We start from the raw sequence: 18,932 nt of genomic DNA on the forward strand, positions 1-18,932 counted from the left end.
TGCCTGCCCTGCCCTTGGCCGGCCCTACTCCTCGGAGTCAGCTGGGACATCGTACCATCCGAGAAGCCTTGCGAGAACGCCTCCCCCTCCCCAGCCCACCACCAACACACAGGAGTCCCCAAGGGCCTTCTCCGTGCCTGCCACCCACGGGGTCCCTCTGCCCCACGATCGATCCCCTGGGAGGAGACAGTTGGGTGGCCGCTGAGGGACAGGGATCCCGAGTCACACACACCCAGGTAGGACGCAGGCGGCCGCACTGTGCAGCTCTAACGCTTGGGCCAAGTTCCTAAACAAGTCCGTGCCTCAGTTTCCCCATCAATAAAGCGAGAATAATCCTCCACACGCGGCGCCTGGGTCAAGGTTTAGCACCGACCAGGCACGGCTCCCGCGGAATCTTTGCACCGACCACAATTCTCTGCACCGACCACAAATACCCCGCAGCAACCCAGCAACTCTCCTCCAACCCTCCGCGCCAGGTCTGACCCGGAGCCGCTTCCTAAGCCACGCCCCGGACGTCCCGCCTCCAGTGGCTCAGGAGTCCTCGCTTATTGGCCTCCCCAATCCAACATGGCAGCGCCCTGCGCAACTTCAAGAGTTGGCTATCCCCTAGCCAGTCAAAGGAAAGATGCTTCTGGATCCCGCCTCTTTCAGCGGAGGCACTGGCCAATCAGATCACACCGTAAAAGAGGAGCGCGGAAAAGGTGAAACCAGCCGGCCCAATGGTAACGTGTCAGCGTGTAGGCTCCGCCTCTCGGCGGACAGGCCGCTCGGCAAGGGAAGGAGCGACAGCGCTTCATGGTAGGTGTTCGGGCTCAACTGTTAAAAGCCGGCCCTGGGCGGTGCGGCGTCGGGGGCGAGTGTGGTGCTCTCGTAAGCCCCGCCGGCTGTGCGGACGGGCTTCATCCCGGCCTGCTCAGGGCCGGCGGTGCAGGTGTCCTTCAGCGCGCAGCGGGCGGACCCGGGGGCCGGCACCGCCAAGGCGCGTGCCCCGCCCGCGTCCGTGGGGTCGCAGGTCATGGGGAAGGTCGGAGAAGGTGTCAGGCTCCTGGCACTGGAGTCGGGGGTCGGAGATGGGCACGCGGGAAGGCACAGGCCACGGGAGGGCCACTTTTGAGCTTCGGCTAGGTGCCAGGCCCGGGACATATACAGCCCCCTTCGTTCTCCTGACCCCCATTTCGCGGAGGAGAAAACGTGCAGGATGACCTCACCCGCCCAAGGTCACTTGGCAGGCAGGAGACCGTTCCAGAAGGACCTTGATGGTGGGGCAAGGAATTTGATCCCAAGGGTTATTTAAGCCTTTAAAGGGTTTCCAGAATGGGGGAGGGGGGACCTGCGGGTGTAAGGGGCGGAGCCTGGGTTCACGTACTGGTCCCTCACCCTCCCCCATCCAGTGTGTGACTTTGGGCAAGTCACTTAACATGGCCAGGCTTCAGCTTCGCATCTGTGCCTCTCGTGGGGTCCTTGTGAGGACCGAATGATGGTGTGCGTGACACCACCACTACCACCACCACCGCCCCGCCCCGCCCCGCCCCAGGACAGTGAGCTTTCAGCCCTGGTGGCTGCTATTGGTGTTGTCAGATCCCACGAGGATGAACAGGGAAGGGGACCGATAGGAGGCAGGAGCACTGGTCAGGGGAGAGAGGAGGAGGGATGGATTTTAAAGATTTCTTAGAAGGTGAGATCAATAGGACCTGGATTCACACATGCCCCCTCACTCTTAGCCCAGCCTAGCTGGGTCGGGTTTGGAGGGCTGGGAGGTGCCACCCCTGTGCCTCTGTTAGGAATGGGGGTAAATCGGAGACCGAGTGACACAGAGGCACTGAGGTCCGGGCGCCCGCGGTACCACAGTACGTGGGGACAGGTCTGGGACCCACGCGTGCCTCTCCCTTTGCACCCCTGCAGATGCGCTGCCTGCGTGCACCCACGCTGCTTCGGGCTCTGGCCCAGGCTGCACGAGCAGGTAGGACCAAGGGAGCCTCTCCTGGGACGTTGGGGAGCCCCGTCTCCTGACGTGAGGCTGCAGCTGCCTAACGCAATCCCTCTCCTCACAGGGCAGCCCGCTGGCCGGAGCCTCCACGGCAGCGCTGGGGCAGCGACCTACAGTGAGTCTGGGGGCACCTTGAGCCGTGGGCTTTCCCGATCCTGAACCTGCCAGAGACAGGGGTGGAGGCCTAGGTTCTAGTCCCGGCTCTGCCTGAGGCTCCCCCTCTCTGAGCCTGTTTCTACTTTGTAACAGTGATCTAGACTGAATCTGATTCGCGAGGGCAGGCTCTGTCTGCGAGGGGGTGGGGAGGCTTCTCTGTGGCCGCACACTGAGCTCAGAGCTGCCCTGCCTGGGACAGGGAGGGAGGAGCTGCCAGGTGGGAGGCTCCGGGCGCCCATCCCCTTCGGCCAGGACCTCACCGCCCAAGCCCCTTCCCATCCCCCACCCCCAAACCTCTGGGCTTGGACCGCTGCCTGTACACAGGGAGACGTGGACAAGGACTGCCCAGAGCCAGAGACAGGCCTCGCAAGGCCCTTGCTGAGGCCAGAAGGTTTGATGAATGAACCAGTCCTTGGCGGGGGGGCAGCTGGAAGGAAGACGAGGCCTTATCTTCCTGAGTTGGATTCCTAGGGGAGGGACATGGGCCCGAGAGGCCCGGCCACAGCCCTCTCTGCCCACCTCCCCTGCAGAGTTCGTGAACATGCAGGAACCCTCGATGGACATGAAGGCGGTGACCGACAGGGCGGCTCAGACCCTGCTGTGGACTGAGCTCATCCGAGGTGGGCCCTGGGGGAAGGGGATGGGGGTGGGCACAGAGTGTTAGGGAGGCGGGGCTCCCACCCACCATGCCCCTGCTGCCCGCAGGCCTGGGCATGACCCTGAGCTACCTGTTCCGGGAGCCTGCCACCATCAACTACCCGTTCGAGAAGGGCCCACTGAGCCCTCGCTTTCGGGGAGAGCACGCGCTGCGCCGCTATCCGTCGGGAGAGGAGCGCTGCATTGCCTGTAAGCTTTGTGAGGCTGTCTGCCCCGCCCAGGTGAGCCCCTGACCCCTGCTGCCGGCCCCCCCAGCGCCTGCCACTCAGAGGGAAGCAGGGCAGTCTTGGACGCCCACCCCCCACTGGGAATGTGTCCCCGGGAAAGCCCCTTGCCCTCTCGGAGCCTTGTTGCCAGGCCAGTGCAGAGTCCCTGAGTCCTCAGAGGAAGGCTCGCAGCCCTGAGCCGGCCACATGACACCGGTGGGGCCTGCGGTCGGGGACCTGGTCAGTGAGCCACAGGGTGGTACCTGAAAGTCCGCTTTTGCCCTGAAGACGACAGTGGTTTTAGCGTTCTGCGACTGTGCCTGTCACCGGCCCCGAGGACACACGTGCCGCCCCTGAGGCCCTCACTGCCCCTGTCTCCTGCTCCCTTGAACGTCCAGCATTAGTTCTGGCGCTCCCAACCCTGAGTCAGGGCCCCTTAGTGGAGAAACAGATCCGGTTGGGGCGCAGTTGGTTTAAGCGGCCGATTCTTGGTTTCAGCTCAGGTCATGCTCTCAGGGTCGTGAGACCAAGTCCCACATCGGGCTCTGCTGTCCGTGGGGCGTCTGCTTGACTTATCTCTGCCTCTCCCCCTTACTTCCTGCATGCCCGTTGTCTCTCCCTCTCAAATAAATAAACCTTTAAAAAAAAGAGACACAGACGTGTGCAGTTGAGGCTCTTGGGTGGACCCATGGGTGTGCCCGGCAGTCAGGCATCCCCGGCACAGGGACCGCCCCCTCCCATCAGCCTCCCAGGCCGTGACCCTGGTTTCTCTGATCCCAGACACCTGTAGCCGTGACAGCCTTCCAGGTCGTGAGCCCCGTGGACAGATCAGCCGCTGTTCCTGCTCATGACTGACTTTTACAGCAACCCTAGGATATAGAGATTATTATCTCCGTTTTTATAAATAAGGAAACTGAGACCAAAGAAACAAGGCCACCAGCCTACGGTCCCACTGAATGATGAACATTATCTCCTGGGGACATATAAAGACCTTCGGCAAGCCCCCTTTGAACATCTTTCTGGCCATGGGAGGCTCCAGAGTGTCTCACTGCTGGCACCAGGCCGTACCCAGAAACTGAGGGTTAGGGACCTAGCTTTGAGTCTGGGCTTTGTGCGGCTTGGGGAAGCCCCTCAACATCTCTGAGCCTCCGTTTTCTTATCCACCCCCACCCCCCCCCCACTGCCTGCCAGGGCCACCGGTGCGGCAGTGAACCCAGCAGCCTTCGGGCCTCCCCTCGGGAGACCTAGTGTCTCAGGCAGGAGATGCCCGGAAGTGGACAGAAATGTCAGCTAGGGCAGAATGACAGGGGTCTTTGGGGAAAGGTGTCAGGAGGGGTGCCTCAGGCCAAGAGTGGGTGGCCCTGGGGTGAGCCCCCAGGAGGGAGCAGACAGGAGCAGTTGGGGCACCCGGTACCCCTCCCGCAGGCCATCACCATCGAGGCTGAGCCGCGGGCCGATGGCAGCCGCCGGACCACGCGCTATGACATCGACATGACCAAGTGTATCTATTGCGGCTTCTGCCAGGAGGCCTGCCCCGTGGACGCCATCGTGGAGGTGAGCTGGCCTGTAGGGGTGGGGCAGGGCGGGGGCGGGGCCGGGGGCAGATGTGCTCCGGGGCGGGGGTGCGGGGGGCTTGATGCCGCTGCACCTGCCCCCGCCCGCAGGGCCCCAACTTCGAGTTCTCCACTGAGACGCACGAGGAGCTCCTGTACAACAAGGAGAAGCTGCTGAGCAACGGGGACAAGTGGGAGGCCGAGATCGCCGCCAACATCCAGGCCGACTACCTCTACCGCTGATGACCCTGCCGCCCAGCTGGCCTGCAGCCACGCCACCCAATAAAAGAGTTCTGCCCTCCTGTCCCGCCTCCGTCGTGAATCCAGCAGTCCGGGCCACAAAGGTTCAGCCTGCGGGTCCCTCCCCTGGGCGGGTCCTTCAGGGAAGCTGGCAGAGGTGACAGCCTTCCGTGGGAGTCCGGGGGCCGTGGCTGGGCCCCGGCACAATGCATCCTCCTGCATACCCATCTTCCTGGGCGTAGTCCCCCGGGCTTAGTCTCAGGTCGCTGTCCTGTAATCCTGGGTGTCCGGAGGGTCGGGCCATGCATGGCTATGGCCTTGAGGATGTCAAGCCTCCCGAGGCTTCAGGCAGAAGCCCTGTGAGTGGCAGAACCTCAGAAAGGCCAGGATGTCCTTGTTGGGGGCAGGGAGAGGCGTGCCTGGGGCAGCAGTCACAAGGAGGTGACACAGGCCCTGCTGTCCCTGAGCTGGCCTTGCCTCATCTCTCGCCACATCCCCTTTCTGCCCCAAGTTCCCCAGACCAGGCTGCGGGCTTGGCTGCTGGTGCTCGGAACTTCCCCTTCCCAGTCCCGGCAGTGTGTGGTTCCCCAAGCGGTCGTGTGCTAGCCCGGTGCAGACGGGACAGCCAGAACCTGCTCCCTGGGACCCAGTGCCTCGCAAAAAGGCTTTGGCTTGTTTGTACCTGTGAGCACGCCAGCTCAGAGAAGTGAGGGACTTGCTTGGGGTCACACAGCATGTGTCCAATGAAAACACTAGCTCAGGTCAGAGATCGGGGCCCCTCCGCTTCCATCATTCCCAAAAGTGCTCTTCACAAAACGCTAGCCTCCCGTGATGCCGTGTCGAGAGAAGAGAGAGGAGGATGTTCTGTGGACCGGTGTGGGAAATGCCGCAAGTGCCCTCTTTCCTCTGGGATAGACACCACCTGTGAGCACGTTCAGGGCTCTGAGAAGGCCTGTTGCACAGAGTCCTAGCCTTTCCCCAGCGCATTCCCTTTGTTCATGGCTGCTGGCACCTGGGCCATCTTCTGGTGCTGACGTGGTCCAGGCCCTGCTTGGGCCCCCACAGCCTAAGGAACTAGGCGCAGGGGTGAGGAATGCAGGGCCTGAAGAGAAGACCAGAGCCTAGGAAGTGTATGTGTGCCCAGGCCCCTGCAGGCCGCAGTGGCTGTGGGAGGCAGGAGCCCTACAGTCATCAGCTTGAAAATGCTACGTCACCTTGGATCGCACTTACCCCAGACACAACCAGCGTTCGCTGACTGTCACGGAGCCTGTATCTGTACACCGGTAAATAGAACACATTTGTTTAAAATGGGTCGGAGGGTCCCGCTCCTGACTTCATCCTTTCCCTTTCTGACCCCAAACTTTCTGTGTGTTTCGGGAGCGCACCTCCGATGCCATTTTGTAACAGTGGGGTTCCGGTTTCCCCTGCACCAGAAAGTATTGACCTCAGTTTGGTTGAAGCCCCACCAGGAAACAGACCTACGATAACCCAGAACTGGGTCATCCCCTTTTCTGATGATACTGACCTTGGCTGTAACTTTCCACCCCCAGCGCTGGGGCTTGCTTCATTTGCCCACAGCTCCCTTACCCCTCAGAGGACCTTGCCATGTGAAGTTCAAGGATCACCAGAGCTGAGAGGCCCCTTGTCCTTCCTGTCCCCAGTGGGTATGGTATGGTCCTGGTCTGTCCAAAGTGCAGGCAGCTGCATTCGTGAGCCTCCGTTCAGGGGTGCTGGGACATGACCAACCGTGGGGAGCTAATCAGCAAAGTCACACGCCCCTGGCTGTAGGAAAAGCAACAACTACCATTGGGTGCACGGAACATCACAAGTCCGGCCCAGCCCTCAGTGTCCTGCTGCTGCTTGGGAAAAAGGCCCGCAGAGAGCTGCACCCACCCAGGGCCCCTAGGCCTGGAGCTTAGGCCCCTTTCCTGGGTGGTCAAGAGTCAGGAAGGTGTAAGGACCGCGTGCGAACGCGACCTCAGGAAAGCGGTCCCAGAGGTGGGGTGCGAAGCCCTTAGACCTCAAGCCTCAGTGCTTCGGGCTCCTATCTGCCGCAGGCCCAGCGAGCCCTCTAGGTGTGGGGGGGGTTCCCATCCCCGAGCCCCGGCCGCCCCCCCGCACCCGCATCCCGGCCACGTAGGCGTGCGCGGTCGACGCGGCTCGGCGGCTCGGCGGCTCGGCTCGGCTCCCCCGGCCTCCCCGCCCCACGTCCCGTCCCCCAGCCTCCCGCGAGCCAGCGAGGGCGGGCGGGGCCGCAGCCCGGGGCCCTGCTTCCCCGCCTGCCGCTCGCCGGACTCCGGCGCCCCTCCCCGCCGGGCCCGGAGGGGACGGGGCGGGGCGTCCGTGGCCCCGCCCCCTGCGGCCCGCCCGCCGGGGAAAGTGAGTTGCGTGGGCGCCGCGGCCGGGAGCGCAGAGCCGGGAGCGCAGAGCTGAGCAGCGCCGCGTGCGGCGGACCCGGGGGTGAGTGTGCCCCAGCCGGGATCCGCAGGGCCCCCCAGCTCCGTCTGCCACCCTCGGTTCGCCCTGCCCGGAGAAAGGGGTCCTGGAACCCCCCATCCCAGCTGGGCCAGTGCATGCGACTCAGTCTGCCGGCCCGCCGGGTGTCAGGCCTTGGTGGGGGCCGCCGTGGCGCCGAGGAGGAGGAGGAAGAGGAGGAGGAGGAGGAGGAGGGGGAGGGGTGGGGGGAAGAGGAGGACGGGGAGTTAACAGCCGCGAACTACGGGGCCCAACTCTGCCGGTCGTGGTGCTGCTCTGGTGGCGCTCAGGGCTTTCTCTGCGGCATCTTCCTCGGAGGGAGGGACCCATTCTACAGATCAGGAAATTGAGTCCCATCCAACTAGGAAGAGGCAGAGCTAGAGGCAAGTGGGGTTGCTCTAACTCCAGAGCCTACCAGTCTGGAATGGGTGAGGCAGCAGGCCTTCTCTTCTCCAGCTCAGTTCTCATCATGGGTCAGGGGCTTAGAGCAGAGATCTGGTGGGTTCCTGAAGGAGTTGGCCTTAGCCTCAGCCCCTGAGGGACCAGGAGGAGGGGGGAACAGAGGGAGGAGGGGCTGCAGTCTGGATCCTGAAGGCCAAAGGACTGAGCAACCTTCATTTGCTCCATTAAAAGGAGTAGGGTACACCCCCCCCCCCCCCGGCTTGGGTAGGGGCCGCAGAGGATGGGGGGTAAGGGGTGAGCCAGTGGCATCCTCACCTGTGGGGGAGGGGGTCTGACCAGGTCCCTGCACACCCCGCCCACCCCATCCAAGGGAATTCCCAAGGGGCTTGCCCAGGCCGAGGCCCTGTGAGTGACAGTTACCAGGCTAGTTTGGCCACAGCCTGGGGCTGCTGCATCCCTTGGGTCCCCAGACCTGGTTCCCTACAACCCCCTCATCTGTCCCGCCCAGCCTTTCAGGGGGCCTTGGGCGGAGAACAGCCCTCCCCTGAGCGCATACTGTGCCCTGGGACGTCAGACCTACAGCTCCAAGGCCAGCTCTGGCCTGACTTAGCCACCTGCTGACCACCTGATCCCAGACCCCACCTCTCCAGGTGTGCTGAGCCGTCCGTGAGTCCATAAAACAAGGCCACAAGGTCCTCTTTCCCCAGGATTGCTGTTAGGTTGCAGTGAGCTAGAATGCGTGAGGGGTTACGTGGAACCTCTGTTTTTGTCATCTGCCCACCCAGGTCTTGTCTCTGCTGGGGGTGGCCAAGTCCCATTTACCCAAAGAGGAAGAGAAGGCCCAGAGAAGGTGAGAGGCTCCCCCAAGGACACACAGCCAGTCACAGCCTGAGCCACACTCTGGAGCCTGGGCCCTGGCCCTCTGGGGGTAGAGCCTAGCCCCTCCTGCCCACACTTCTCTGCCTGGGGCCAGGGGCTGCTGCAGTCCTGGGCTGCCTCTCCGCCTTCTTTCCTCTTCCAGGCCGGGGCAGGGACTGCATTCCCTGTTTAGACTGAAGGAAACCAGGCCCAGGGGAGGAAGTGACCAGCTGGGCAGGCCCCCACCCTCCCAGACAGCAGGCGGCGCTTTGGCACCAAATGGTCACCCTCAGTTGGGGACCTCACCCACGCCTGTCCCCTTCCCTGACACTATGAGAGCTAAGGAAACTGAGTCCCACAAAGGGGAAGTGGCTGGCCCTGGGCCCCGAGAGCAATGGCCGTGGAGCCCTGGCTCATGGCTGAGGCATCTGCAGGGCCTCCCCCGCGGCATCTGGGCAGGGCCCCGCCAGGCCGTCCTGCTCCTGTCAGCTTCCACAGTTTCACTTTCCTGGGTTTCGACACCTGGAAGGCTGTTTCCGCCCCTATTTGGACATCGGCCGCCAAGCGGTCCAAGCCTTGGGGGAAGGGCCCGCCCCAACCTGGCCTCGGGCTTCTCTGCCCTCAGTGAGGGCACCAGGGGACCCACTGGAGGCTCCCACCCCCTCGGCACACGCAGAGACCTTCAGGGGGGCTCCAGCTGGCAGGGGGACTCGGGGACTGGGGAACAGCCCCAACCTTCAGCCCCGGCTGTCTGTCTACATGGACGGACGCTCCTTGGTGTAGATGGACGAGGGCTGTGGCAATTAGGAGGCCAGCTGCTGGAGGCGACCCTTGGCCTGGGGCCCCAAGGACGAGTAGAGCCCAGGGTGAGGGCAGGTCACAGAGGAGGGACAGCGGGAGCAGAGGGTGCATGTGAGAAAAGCCAGTGCGGGGATGGGGCGCGGGTCAGGCCGTGAGGCCAGCCAGGGCGGGCTGCACTCGCGGTTGTGCCACTTACTTCCTGTGGGACCTCAGCACCCCTTTGAAGCTGCCCGGGCCTCAGTTTCCCCGTATGTCAGGCGGGGTTGGTAGCAGACCTCCCATGGATGACGTGAGCTGAGGCAGATGGCATTGCTAGTCGGTGGGGAGCTGTCCAGCCCGCCCGGACTGAGCCTTCCACCCCCCCCAGCCCAGCCCGCAGGACCATGGGCGCCATGTTCCGGAGTGAGGAGGTGGCACTGGTCCAGCTCTTCCTGCCCACCTCGGCCGCTTACACCTGCGTGAGCCAGCTCGGCGAGCTGGGGCTCGTGGAGTTCAGAGACGTGAGTGGGGCCGGACGGGCGCGGGAGGGGGCCTCGTCCCTACGTGTCCCAGACGGCAGGCCCCCTCCCCCGGGGAGGGCCCCAGCTTGAAATCCTGGCAACCTCTGCTGTGGCTGCTCCCCTCTCGGAAAGGCCAGCCTCGACGCTGAGGCCACCTTGCCTCCAGGGACCCCATCACTCCCTCCCCAGAGCACGCAAAGCCGGGTCTGTTTCCCGCTGGGCTGCTGGAGGCTCGTGGTGTGTTCAACACTTTTCTGGGGGGAGTAGCTATGGCCTGCCGAGAGTCAAGCCTGGGCCCCGGGGTGGGGGGACCTCCCTAGCCCCCTCCCTAGAAGTCTGACCCATCTTTGCGGCAACCCCAGCTCAACGCCTCGGTAAGCGCCTTCCAGAGACGCTTTGTGGGGGACGTTCGGCGCTGTGAAGAGCTGGAGAAGACCTTCAGTGAGTTGTCCTCAGGCCCACATCCCAGGCAGGCTTCCTGGAGGGGGTGCCAGTTGAGCTTAGCCTGAAAGGAAGAGTCCTGGTGCTCCAGGTGGAAGGCAGAAGGGAAGTCCAGGCCAGGCGCTGCAGAGCCAGGACAGGGCCGCTGGGGTCCGTGGGGTGCCCTTGAGAATGGGGCTCACTTGGAGGAGGCCTCGAATATTACATGAGGGCCTAGGAATTCATCCAGGGAACACTGGGAGCCACTGCAGTTTCTAAGCAGGAGAGAGACTTGGACAGAGCTCTCTCTGTCTCTCAGATGGACTGGGGTGGGGGAGGCCAGGATCCAGGGTCAAGTGCCCCAAGGAGCCGCTTCTCCAACCCAGGTGAGGGGGACTCTGGCCCCGGCCTCTGACAGCCCCTCCCAGGAGGAGCTGATGAGAGGGGAGAACAGAGCACATTTATTTTAACGGTTTGTTAGCCTTCAGGCAGCAGGCTCCATGCACGCTCTTGCCCCGGGCCCCCCAGTGCTCAGGCCAACCTGCCTGGACCCCACTGTGGGACCCAGGCCCAGTGGGACAGTGGCCAAGGGAGAGAGCTCAGGACAGGGAGAGTGGCCCTGTGGGGATAGAGTTTGGCCTGGGGTTTTTCTGGGGGTCGTGGACTCAGTGAATCAATTAGCTGGTGGCCAGTTGAGTTTGGGGTGGCATTTGGGACCCGTAGACATTAGGTGGCCCTTGGCTAACTGGCCGTGAGCTGGTGTGGGCCCCCAACAGCCTCCCCTGACACCTGTTACTCCGTACCCAGCCTTCCTGCAGGAGGAAGTGCGGCGGGCTGGCCTGGTGCTGCCCCCACCCGAGGGGAGGCTGCTGGCGCCCCCGCCCCGTGACCTGCTGCGCATCCAGGAGGAGACGGACCGTCTGGCCCAGGAGCTCCGGGATGTGCGGGGCAACCAGCAGTCCCTGCGGGTGCAGCTGCACCAGCTGCGGCTGCACTCGGCCGTGCTGGGCCAGGGCCATCGCCTCCAGGTCAGCATCAGCCCCCACGGGGTAGGGGAGAGGCAGGGGGGCCAGGCCCCTACTTGGGCGAGGGGCTCAGTGGTGCCTCTTGGCCCCTAGTCGGCAGCCGCCCCTGCAGATGGGCTCTTGGAAAGAACCCCCCTGCTCCAGCCGCCCGGGGGGCCCCACCAGGACCTGAGAGTCAAGTAAGTAAGGGGAAGTTCCAGATCTTTCCTGGCCAGCTCCTTGTCCAGTGCTCTCCTCCGCCGCCCTCAGACTGTTCGCAGCCTCCTCCTTCGGGCCCACAACTTCTGTTGCTCTCGAGGGTGTCTCCTCTTCTGGCCCGGCTTCGGGCTCCGGCCTCCTTCCAGGGAGCAGGGCCGCTGTCCTACTCCGCCATCCTGAGCACGGTGGCCTGGCCTGGCAGCTTTGTGGCAGGTGCTGTGGAGCCCGCCAAGGCCGCCGCCCTGGAACGCCTGCTCTGGAGGGCCTGCCGGGGCTTCCTTATCGCCAGCTTCCGGGAGACGGAGCAGCCGCTGGAGGACCCGGTGACGGTACAGGCTGGGGGCCCGGGGGGGGTCGGGGAGAGCATCTTGGGGTGGGAGCCCAGGAGTCCAGGTCAAGCGGCCCCGTCCTGCAGGGGGAGCCGGCGACGTGGATGACCTTCCTCATCTCCTACTGGGGCGAACAGATAGGGCAAAAGATCCGCAAGATCACGGACTGGTGAGCTCCATGAGGGGCCTTCTGCCCCAGGGGGCGGGGGCGAGTGTCACCACCCCGTCCCCTGCCCCGGATGCACCATTCAGACTCAGCCTCCGCACAACTTGAGCCCCCTGCCCCCTCCCCCCAACCGCTCGCATCACCCCTCCTCGCCACCAGCTTCCACTGCCACGTGTTCCCGTTCATGGAGCAGGAGGAGGGCCGCCTGGGAGTCCTGCAGCAGCTGCAGCAGCAGAGCCACGAGCTGCAGGAGGTGGGTGCTCACCCGTGGCCGTGGCCGTGGCCGGCTGCCCCGCCCCGCGCCGCCCCCTGCCCCGCCCCGGCCGCCCTCACCTCCTGCTCTGGCCTCAGGTCCTGGGGGAGACGGAGCGCTTCCTGAGCCAGGTGCTGGGCCGTGTGCAGCGGCTGCTGCCGCCCTGGCAGGTGCAGACCCGCAAGATGAAGGCGGTGTACCTGGTGCTCAACCAGTGCAGCGTGAGCGCCACCCACAAGTGCCTCATCGCCGAGGGCTGGTGCGCCGCGAGCGACCTGCCCGCCCTGCAGCAGGTGCTGCGGGATGGCTCGGTGAGTGGGCATCTCCTGCTCTCCCCTGCTCCCACCTCCCAACACACTTCCTGTTGCCATCGCTGGGCCTTGGCCCCGGGCTGCCCCTCCTTCCGGGGCGGACTCAGACTCCGGGGCAGTCCTGCCCCCCTGGCCCAAGGCCTCCCTGCTCCTGATGTCCGAAGCCCCTGGAGAGACCAGAGCACCTGGGAGGCCAGCTCCACAGGCGCTGCCCCTGATCTGGGGCTACTGGAGGGAGCCTCAGGCTACTCACCTGTGAAATGGGTGTGATGACCCTCCAGGGGTCACTGTAGCTGCTGCCGCCTAGTAGGCAACGCAGCTCCCTCTCCCGGGCCGCCTGGATAAGCAGCATACTCCTATTTCCCAAGCGATTTCTGGTCCAGCTGACCTCGGGCTCTCCCTAAATCACCCTGAATTGGGGCAGGTGGGGCTAATAGGTAGTCCTGTTCCATGGAGAGGGGAGGGGCTGTTCCAGCTCTCCCGGGCGCCTGCCTGGTGAGCGCCCGCATCTCCAGCTGGGTCTGGCAGGGGGTGGGGGGTGGGTGACAAGCAGTCCCCGAAGGCCCCCACCATCAGTCTCATCTGTCCCTCTATCCCTTGGGTGCCCCAGAGCGAGGCGGGTGTGAGCGCCGTGGTTCACCGCATCCCCTGCCGGGACATGCCCCCCACGCTCATCCGCACCAACCGCTTCACGGCCAGCTTCCAAGGCATCGTGGACGCCTACGGTGTGGGCCGCTACCAGGAGGTCAACCCCGGTGAGAGCTGTGGAGCCCCAGCCCGGAGGGCGGCATCTCCGCACGGACCCATCCTCCCACCAGACGGTCGGGGGCGGGGGGAGGCGCGTCCAAGCCTGGTGTTCACCCCCAGCAACCCCCCTCCCACCCCTAGCTCAGTTGACCGGGGATCCAGCACGGGAAAAAACGGGCTTTGCCAAAGGAATGGCTCAGGTTTGAGGTCTGAGCCGCTTACTCTGGCTCGTTTCTTAGTTTCCACATCTATAAAATGGGAGTAAGAGCTCAGTCCTCAGAGCCGCACAGGGAAGGTCGAAGCCGTCCCCAAGGCTGGACTCCGCCTGTGGAGCTGCTTGTCCAGCCCCACCGCTGTTGGGTTCGCCCAGAAGCGGACCCTTTGGGGGGGGCAGGGGGCGGGGGGGGGGTACTCTGGCACAAGTGGCCTATGAAGAGCGGTGCTGCTGGGAGAAACCAGTCAGGGAAGCAGCTGAGAGGTGGGGGTTTGGGGGGCAGGCGGGCGGCTGTGGCACCTGCCGGTCACCTGCCCAGTTTGCTCCCTCTGGATGTGGCTTCTCGTGTGGCCAGCTGGCTCCGGTGTGGTCAGGGGGCCCAGCGCCCCCCACCCCTTGTTACTGGGTGGGGATCACAGTGGGTTTCTGAGTCCAAAGAATGGGTGTGGGAGGTGAGCGTGGGCGCATTTTTGGAAGGAACTCGGCGTGGGCCAGGGAGGGGTCTGGCCTGAGCTGGTGGGCTAGAAACGGGTGCTCAGTTCCCCCCCAGCGTGGTGGAGGCAGGACACCAGGACACGATGTGAGACCAAGTGGATGATGACCAGGTCACGGGCAGTCCTCTGGGGCCTGCCATCTCTGCAGGGGCTGCATCGCAGAGCTTGTCCTGGGGCCCCTGGACCGTTTCATGTGCTCGCGGTTCCTCCGTGTTAGCAGAGGCCTGTTCACTTAGAACAAGCCTGATCAGCAGACGGCCAGGGTCGATGACTGGCTCCCGGCCCTCAGAGCCTCCCCCTAGAGGAGGCAGGCGGAGGCTCAGGCTGCTGTAAAAAAGCAGCCCAGATGGGGGCGCTCCAGGCAGCCCTAATGTTGCAGGGGTGGCCTCCCAGGGAGCCACCAGGGACCTTTCCAACTGCAAAGATCCCGCCTCCACCTTCTGGTCGCTGTCTGAGGGGCTAGGACTCCATCTGGGGAGGGACACGACTCCGCTCAGAGCAGGGACACGCACCGAGGTCCTCTAACTCCTATGAGGGATTGGTCCCATCTTGCTGAAGGGAAAGCGAGCCCTCGGAGGGGACGTGAGCAACTCGGCCTTCTGCAGCTTGCCCCGTGCGGGTCAGGAGGGCCTCTCGGAGCTTCTGCCCACGGGAACTGGTTCTCACTGAGTGCCGCGGCTGCCCGTACTGCCCTTGGATAGACTCACTGACAGGAGCCCCACGAAGCAGGAGCATTGTTGTCCCCAGTTTACAGATGGGGAAACAGAGGTTCTGAGAGGTTGAGTCACTAGTCCCTGGTCACCCAGCCAGGAAGTGGCAGGCTCGGGGATGCCGACACGCAGTCTGGCACCCCTGCTTCGTCAACAGCCCCTCTAAGTCTCCCTGGGTCCCGGGGCCTGGGCTCGGGCTCCTGTGGCAGCAGGTGCCGCGACGCGCACGTGCCCCTGACCGCCCGGCCCCTCTGCCCGCAGCGCCCTACACCATCATCACCTTCCCCTTCCTCTTCGCTGTGATGTTCGGCGACGTGGGCCACGGGCTGCTCATGTTCCTCTTCGCCCTGGCCATGGTGCTCGCGGAGGACCGGCCAGCAGTGAAGGCGGCGCGGAACGAGGTGAGGGTGGCCCAGGGCGCGGTGGTGGGGAGCGGGGGCACCGGGCCGCCCCTCACGGCTGCCCCACGCCCAGATCTGGCGCACCTTCTTCACGGGCCGCTACCTGCTGCTGCTCATGGGGCTCTTCTCTGTCTACACCGGCTTCATCTACAACGAGTGCTTCAGCCGCGCCACGACCATCTTCCCCTCGGGCTGGAGCGTGGCGGCCATGGCCACCCAGTCCGGCTGGAGGTGAGGCCCGGCCGCGGCCCCGCAGCCCCTGTGGCCCCCGGCAGTTCCTGACCCCTCGCCCTTCTTGTCACAGCGACACGTTCCTGGCCGAACACCCGCTGCTCACCCTGGACCCCGCGGTCAGCGGTGTCTTCCTGGGACCCTACCCCTTCGGCATTGACCCCGTGAGTCCGGGCCACTTGCTGTGGGGGGTGTGGGCAGGTGGGAGGGCCGGGCTGGGCCGGGACCCCCGCACTGTCCCTGTCCCAGCCTGGACCCGGACGTTAACCCTCACCTCTCCTGAGGGCCTGGCCTGGTGCCGGGTGCAGGGGTGCGGGGCTCTAGAAGGACAAGGGGCCCACCTTGCTGGGACCACACAGCGGCCACTTGGAAGGCAAGCGAAGCATGTGGCAGCGCTGGCTTCCTCGGAGCCCACTGTCCAGGCACTGTTTTGTGCTCTCCGCGTGACAGGACGCGGTAAATAGTCCTGGTGATGGTCCCATGAGCCCATGCTGGCACGGCTCCCATTTCACAGATGAGGACACAGAGGCACAGGAGAGCTGTGGGCAGGGTCACATGGCAGCGAAGAGCGGGGTCTGGGCCCCGGTTGCCCGGCCTGTCTGTGCACATCACCGCTCCCTTCTGCTGGCCCACCATGGGCCAACGGGTTGCAAACAGTGGTACGGCCCCCCAGGGGCAGAGGGGCTACTAAGAGGGATGCAGGCAGAGAGGCCCGTGTGTGCCACCTGTCCCTCCTGCCACCCCAGGTCTGGAGCCTGGCCGTCAACCACCTGAGCTTCCTCAACTCTTTCAAGATGAAGATGTCCGTCATCCTTGGGGTCACCCACATGACCTTCGGGGTGGTCCTGGGAGTCTTCAACCACGTGTGAGGGCCCGGGTTCCCCGGCCGGGTGAGGGAGGGAGGACACCTGGACAGGCAGGACCATGGTGGCCCGGTGGGTGACCTGGAGACCCCATTCTTCCCGTCCCTCAGGCACTTTGGCCAGTGGCACCGGCTGCTCCTGGAGACCCTGCCCGAGCTGATCTTCCTGCTGGGGCTTTTTGGCTACCTCGTCTTCCTGGTCATCTACAAGTGGCTGTGCATCTCCGTCACCAGTGCAGCGACTGCCCCCAGCATCCTCATCCACTTCATCAACATGTTCCTCTTCTCCCACAGCCCCACCAACAAAGCCCTCTTCCCTGCCCAGGTGTGCTGGGGCTGGGGGCCACTCTGAGCAGCGGGCTTCTCCTCTGAGAAGCAGGGATGCGGGCGTGAGGCTGTGGGTGCCCTTCTCCCCCGGAAGGATTCCTCACAGCGTGGTGTCCCCGCTTCGTGAGGGGCCTGGGGGTGAGGAGGAGTGGGCTGCAGGCTCCCTGCCCCCCACCCCCGAACTGGGTGCGTGGCTTTCAGAGGCCACCCTGACTCAAGCTCTGCCCCTCCCCCACAGGAGGTGGTGCAGTCTACACTGGTGGTCCTGGCCCTGGTCACCGTGCCCGTCCTGCTGCTCGGCACACCCTTGTTCCTGTACTGGCAGCACCGCCGCCGCTCGTCCAGGCCCACTGGCCGCCAGCCGGTAGAGGCTCGGAGCAGGGGTGCAGGGTGGGGCCAGGGCATGAAGGCTGATGGGAGGCTTGACCCCTGCCCTCGCTGCCTCTCAGCCTCCTGTGGGGGTGGGGGAGGACCTGCTGATGCTGCCCCCCCACCCCCAGGATGATGACAAGTCAGGGATTCTGGACTCCTCCGACGCCTCTGTGGCCGGCTGGGGCTCTGATGAGGAGAAAGCAGGGTGCCCAGGGGACGGAGAGGAGGCCGAGGTGGGTGTGGTCTTCCTGAGTGTGGGGCGGGGGTGGCTGTCAGCCCGGCTGGCCCCTCACTGTCCCCCGCCCCCCAGTTCGTCCTGTCTGAGGTGCTCATGCACCAGGCCATCCACACCATCGAGTTCTGCTTGGGCTGCATCTCCAACACGGCGTCTTACCTGCGCCTCTGGGCCCTGAGTCTGGCCCATGCCCGTGAGCGAGGGGGCCCCAGCGGGCGGACTGGCCGTGGGTCGGGTCCCAGCTGCACCTGACGCTCGTAGCTACTGGCGGGGTGGCCTGGCGGGTCACTTTTCTGGACCTCAGCATCCCTCTGTAAAGGGAGGATGTCCGAGAAGGTCCAGGGAATGGGGCCGGGGCAGAGGGGAAGGGCGCTTCAGGCTGCCACGGGGGCCGGGTGGGCACCCCCTGGGCCCTGGCCTCCACAGCTACCTCCCTGCCCCCCAGAGCTGTCGGAGGTCCTGTGGGCCATGGTGATGCGTGTGGGCCTGCGCATGGGCCGGGAGTTGGGCGTGGCGGCTGTGGTGCTGGTCCCCGTCTTCGCCGCCTTCGCCGTGTTGACTGTGGCCATCCTGCTGGTGATGGAGGGGCTCTCGGCCTTCCTGCACGCACTGCGGCTGCACTGGTGAGCGGCCCGCCTGGCTGGCCCCGGGCAGCACGAGGGCTGGGGGGCCTGCCCCTCACCAGCTGTCCCCTTGTCACCCCCAGGGTGGAATTCCAGAACAAGTTCTACTTGGGAAGCGGCTACAAGCTGAGCCCCTTCACCTTCGCCGGGGAGGACTAGAGCCCACCTGTGGCCACGCCCAGGTCCCTCTCCTTGCCTGCAGAGACCAGAAATAAAGATGGACGACGAACTGTGTCTTGGTCCCGTTTGCAATGCCAGGGGCTGGTGAGGCTGGGGTGGCAGGGCCTGGGCTCTGGGCATAGACTGGTCACATCTCGTAAGATGCTTGGTGTTCTGGACTCCGTGCCTGGCTGTATTATGCCCCTCTTCCGTATGCTGTCCCGGATTGAGCTTGGTGTAGGGTGCATTGGGGTGGGAAGCCCTGGTCTAGGACCTGGGCTCTCGAGAAGTTGGGGAGAGGCCCCATGAGCTCATCTGCAGAAGTCCCAGAGCCTTGGGCTGAAGTGGGGGCAGACCTAGGACCAAGGAGGTTCTGGTTCGGGATGAGTGTCTTCCCAGGCTGAGCCAGAGCGGGTGAGCTCCCCATCCCTGGGGAAGTGCAAATTGACTGTAAGAGAATGTTCGGGATACTCTGGGCATGAAGGGCCAGCCCCACCCCAGGGAGGCAGGGAGCAGCTGGAGACTCCAGAGCCTGACCCAGCAGTGGAGAGAAACACACACCCCGTCCTGCAGAAAAGGGCCGAGGCTGTGCAGGCAGCCCCACTGTCCAGGACTCGGAATGTAAGGAGAGCGGCTGAGCTGGACTCTGGGTCCTGCCGCCCCTTCGGGGAAGCCCTGGGTGACCAGTCCTGCTCCTTCAGCCAGGGGGCTGGAGTGGGGCATCGTGCATGTCTTTCTGGCCTGGGTCCCACCACCGGCTGGGAGGTGGAGCCTGTGCTTCCCAGAGGCCTTCTGCCCTGGGGTTAGAGCCGCAATGGCTTTTCCAGCAGGAGGCCTCAGGAACAAAGGCTGCTTTGAGGCCAGAGCTGCCCGGGCAGGGCCAGCGGGGCATCACCATCACAGTGGCTCTCATCTGGCCAGCTGCTGGGGGGAGCCCACCCCCAGAGCCAGGGCCGCCCAGCTCAGGGCCTCGGGATGCCGCAGGGAGGAGCTGGGGGGAGCCTCGTCCTCACACGGGAG

At 64.7% G+C, this 18,932-nt stretch overlaps 2 protein-coding genes and 1 long non-coding RNA gene across 9 annotated transcripts; 2 read left to right on the forward strand and 1 right to left on the reverse strand.

The window, feature by feature from the left end:
* Positions 1–704: 704 nt before the first annotated feature.
* Positions 705–4,862, forward strand: NDUFS8 (NADH:ubiquinone oxidoreductase core subunit S8). 4 transcript variants are annotated; one of them, XM_059149616.1, is made up of 7 exons: positions 712–798; positions 1,903–1,960; positions 2,052–2,102; positions 2,674–2,763; positions 2,849–3,021; positions 4,432–4,560; positions 4,671–4,862. In XM_059149616.1, exons 1-7 carry the CDS (start codon positions 796–798, stop codon positions 4,800–4,802), a joined length of 636 nt encoding a protein of 211 aa, XP_059005599.1. In that variant the 5' UTR covers positions 712–795; the 3' UTR covers positions 4,803–4,862. The 4 variants fall into 4 exon arrangements, with proteins under 4 accessions (XP_059005590.1, XP_059005605.1, XP_059005599.1 ...); XM_059149607.1 differs by lacking the exon at positions 1,903–1,960 and having other exon boundaries at positions 705–798; XM_059149622.1 differs by lacking the exons at positions 1,903–1,960; positions 2,052–2,102 and having other exon boundaries at positions 705–798.
* A 132-nt stretch (positions 4,863–4,994) lies between these two features.
* Positions 4,995–7,012, reverse strand: LOC131816696 (uncharacterized). The gene is made up of 3 exons (XR_009348146.1): positions 6,921–7,012; positions 6,387–6,581; positions 4,995–6,072 (listed from the first exon to the last, which is right to left on the reverse strand). It is a non-coding gene; the product is annotated as an uncharacterized LOC131816696 (long non-coding RNA).
* A 120-nt stretch (positions 7,013–7,132) lies between these two features.
* TCIRG1 (T cell immune regulator 1, ATPase H+ transporting V0 subunit a3) lies at positions 7,133–17,982 on the forward strand. 4 transcript variants are annotated; one of them, XM_059149644.1, is made up of 21 exons: positions 7,134–7,259; positions 8,462–8,526; positions 9,708–9,835; positions 10,198–10,276; positions 11,063–11,283; positions 11,374–11,459; positions 11,681–11,807; positions 11,894–11,976; positions 12,133–12,226; positions 12,325–12,537; positions 13,148–13,292; positions 14,964–15,103; positions 15,177–15,334; positions 15,408–15,498; positions 16,081–16,199; positions 16,308–16,521; positions 16,762–16,887; positions 17,024–17,128; positions 17,206–17,323; positions 17,576–17,753; positions 17,837–17,982. In XM_059149644.1, the coding sequence occupies exons 3-21, from the start codon at positions 9,719–9,721 to the stop codon at positions 17,910–17,912; spliced, it is 2,490 nt and encodes an 829-aa protein (XP_059005627.1). In that variant the 5' UTR covers positions 7,134–7,259; positions 8,462–8,526; positions 9,708–9,718; the 3' UTR covers positions 17,913–17,982. The 4 variants fall into 4 exon arrangements, 3 of the variants coding, with proteins under 3 accessions (XP_059005627.1, XP_059005642.1, XP_059005634.1); XM_059149659.1 differs by having other exon boundaries at positions 9,715–9,835; XR_009348151.1 differs by lacking the exons at positions 17,576–17,753; positions 17,837–17,982 and adding an exon at positions 15,849–15,993 and having other exon boundaries at positions 7,133–7,259; positions 17,206–17,230.
* The last annotated feature ends 950 nt before the right edge of the window (positions 17,983–18,932 follow it).

The sequence above is a fragment of the Mustela lutreola genome, chromosome 1 (genome assembly GCF_030435805.1).
Source record: "Mustela lutreola isolate mMusLut2 chromosome 1, mMusLut2.pri, whole genome shotgun sequence".
Lineage (NCBI taxonomy): Eukaryota > Metazoa > Chordata > Mammalia > Carnivora > Mustelidae > Mustela > Mustela lutreola.

Coding starts and splice junctions, on each gene's coding strand:
- NDUFS8 (XM_059149607.1), top strand. CDS start 720: ATGGTAACGTGTCAGCGTGTAGGCTCCGCCTCTCGGCGGACAGGCCGC. Junction 2,103..2,673: donor CGCTGGGGCAGCGACCTACA/GTGAGTCTGGGG, acceptor CCTCCCCTGCAG/AGTTCGTGAACATGCAGGAA. Junction 3,022..4,431: donor AGGCTGTCTGCCCCGCCCAG/GTGAGCCCCTGA, acceptor CCCCTCCCGCAG/GCCATCACCATCGAGGCTGA.
- TCIRG1 (XM_059149644.1), top strand. CDS start 9,719: ATGGGCGCCATGTTCCGGAGTGAGGAGGTGGCACTGGTCCAGCTCTTC. Junction 11,284..11,373: donor GCCAGGGCCATCGCCTCCAG/GTCAGCATCAGC, acceptor CTTGGCCCCTAG/TCGGCAGCCGCCCCTGCAGA. Junction 15,499..16,080: donor ACCCCTTCGGCATTGACCCC/GTGAGTCCGGGC, acceptor CTGCCACCCCAG/GTCTGGAGCCTGGCCGTCAA.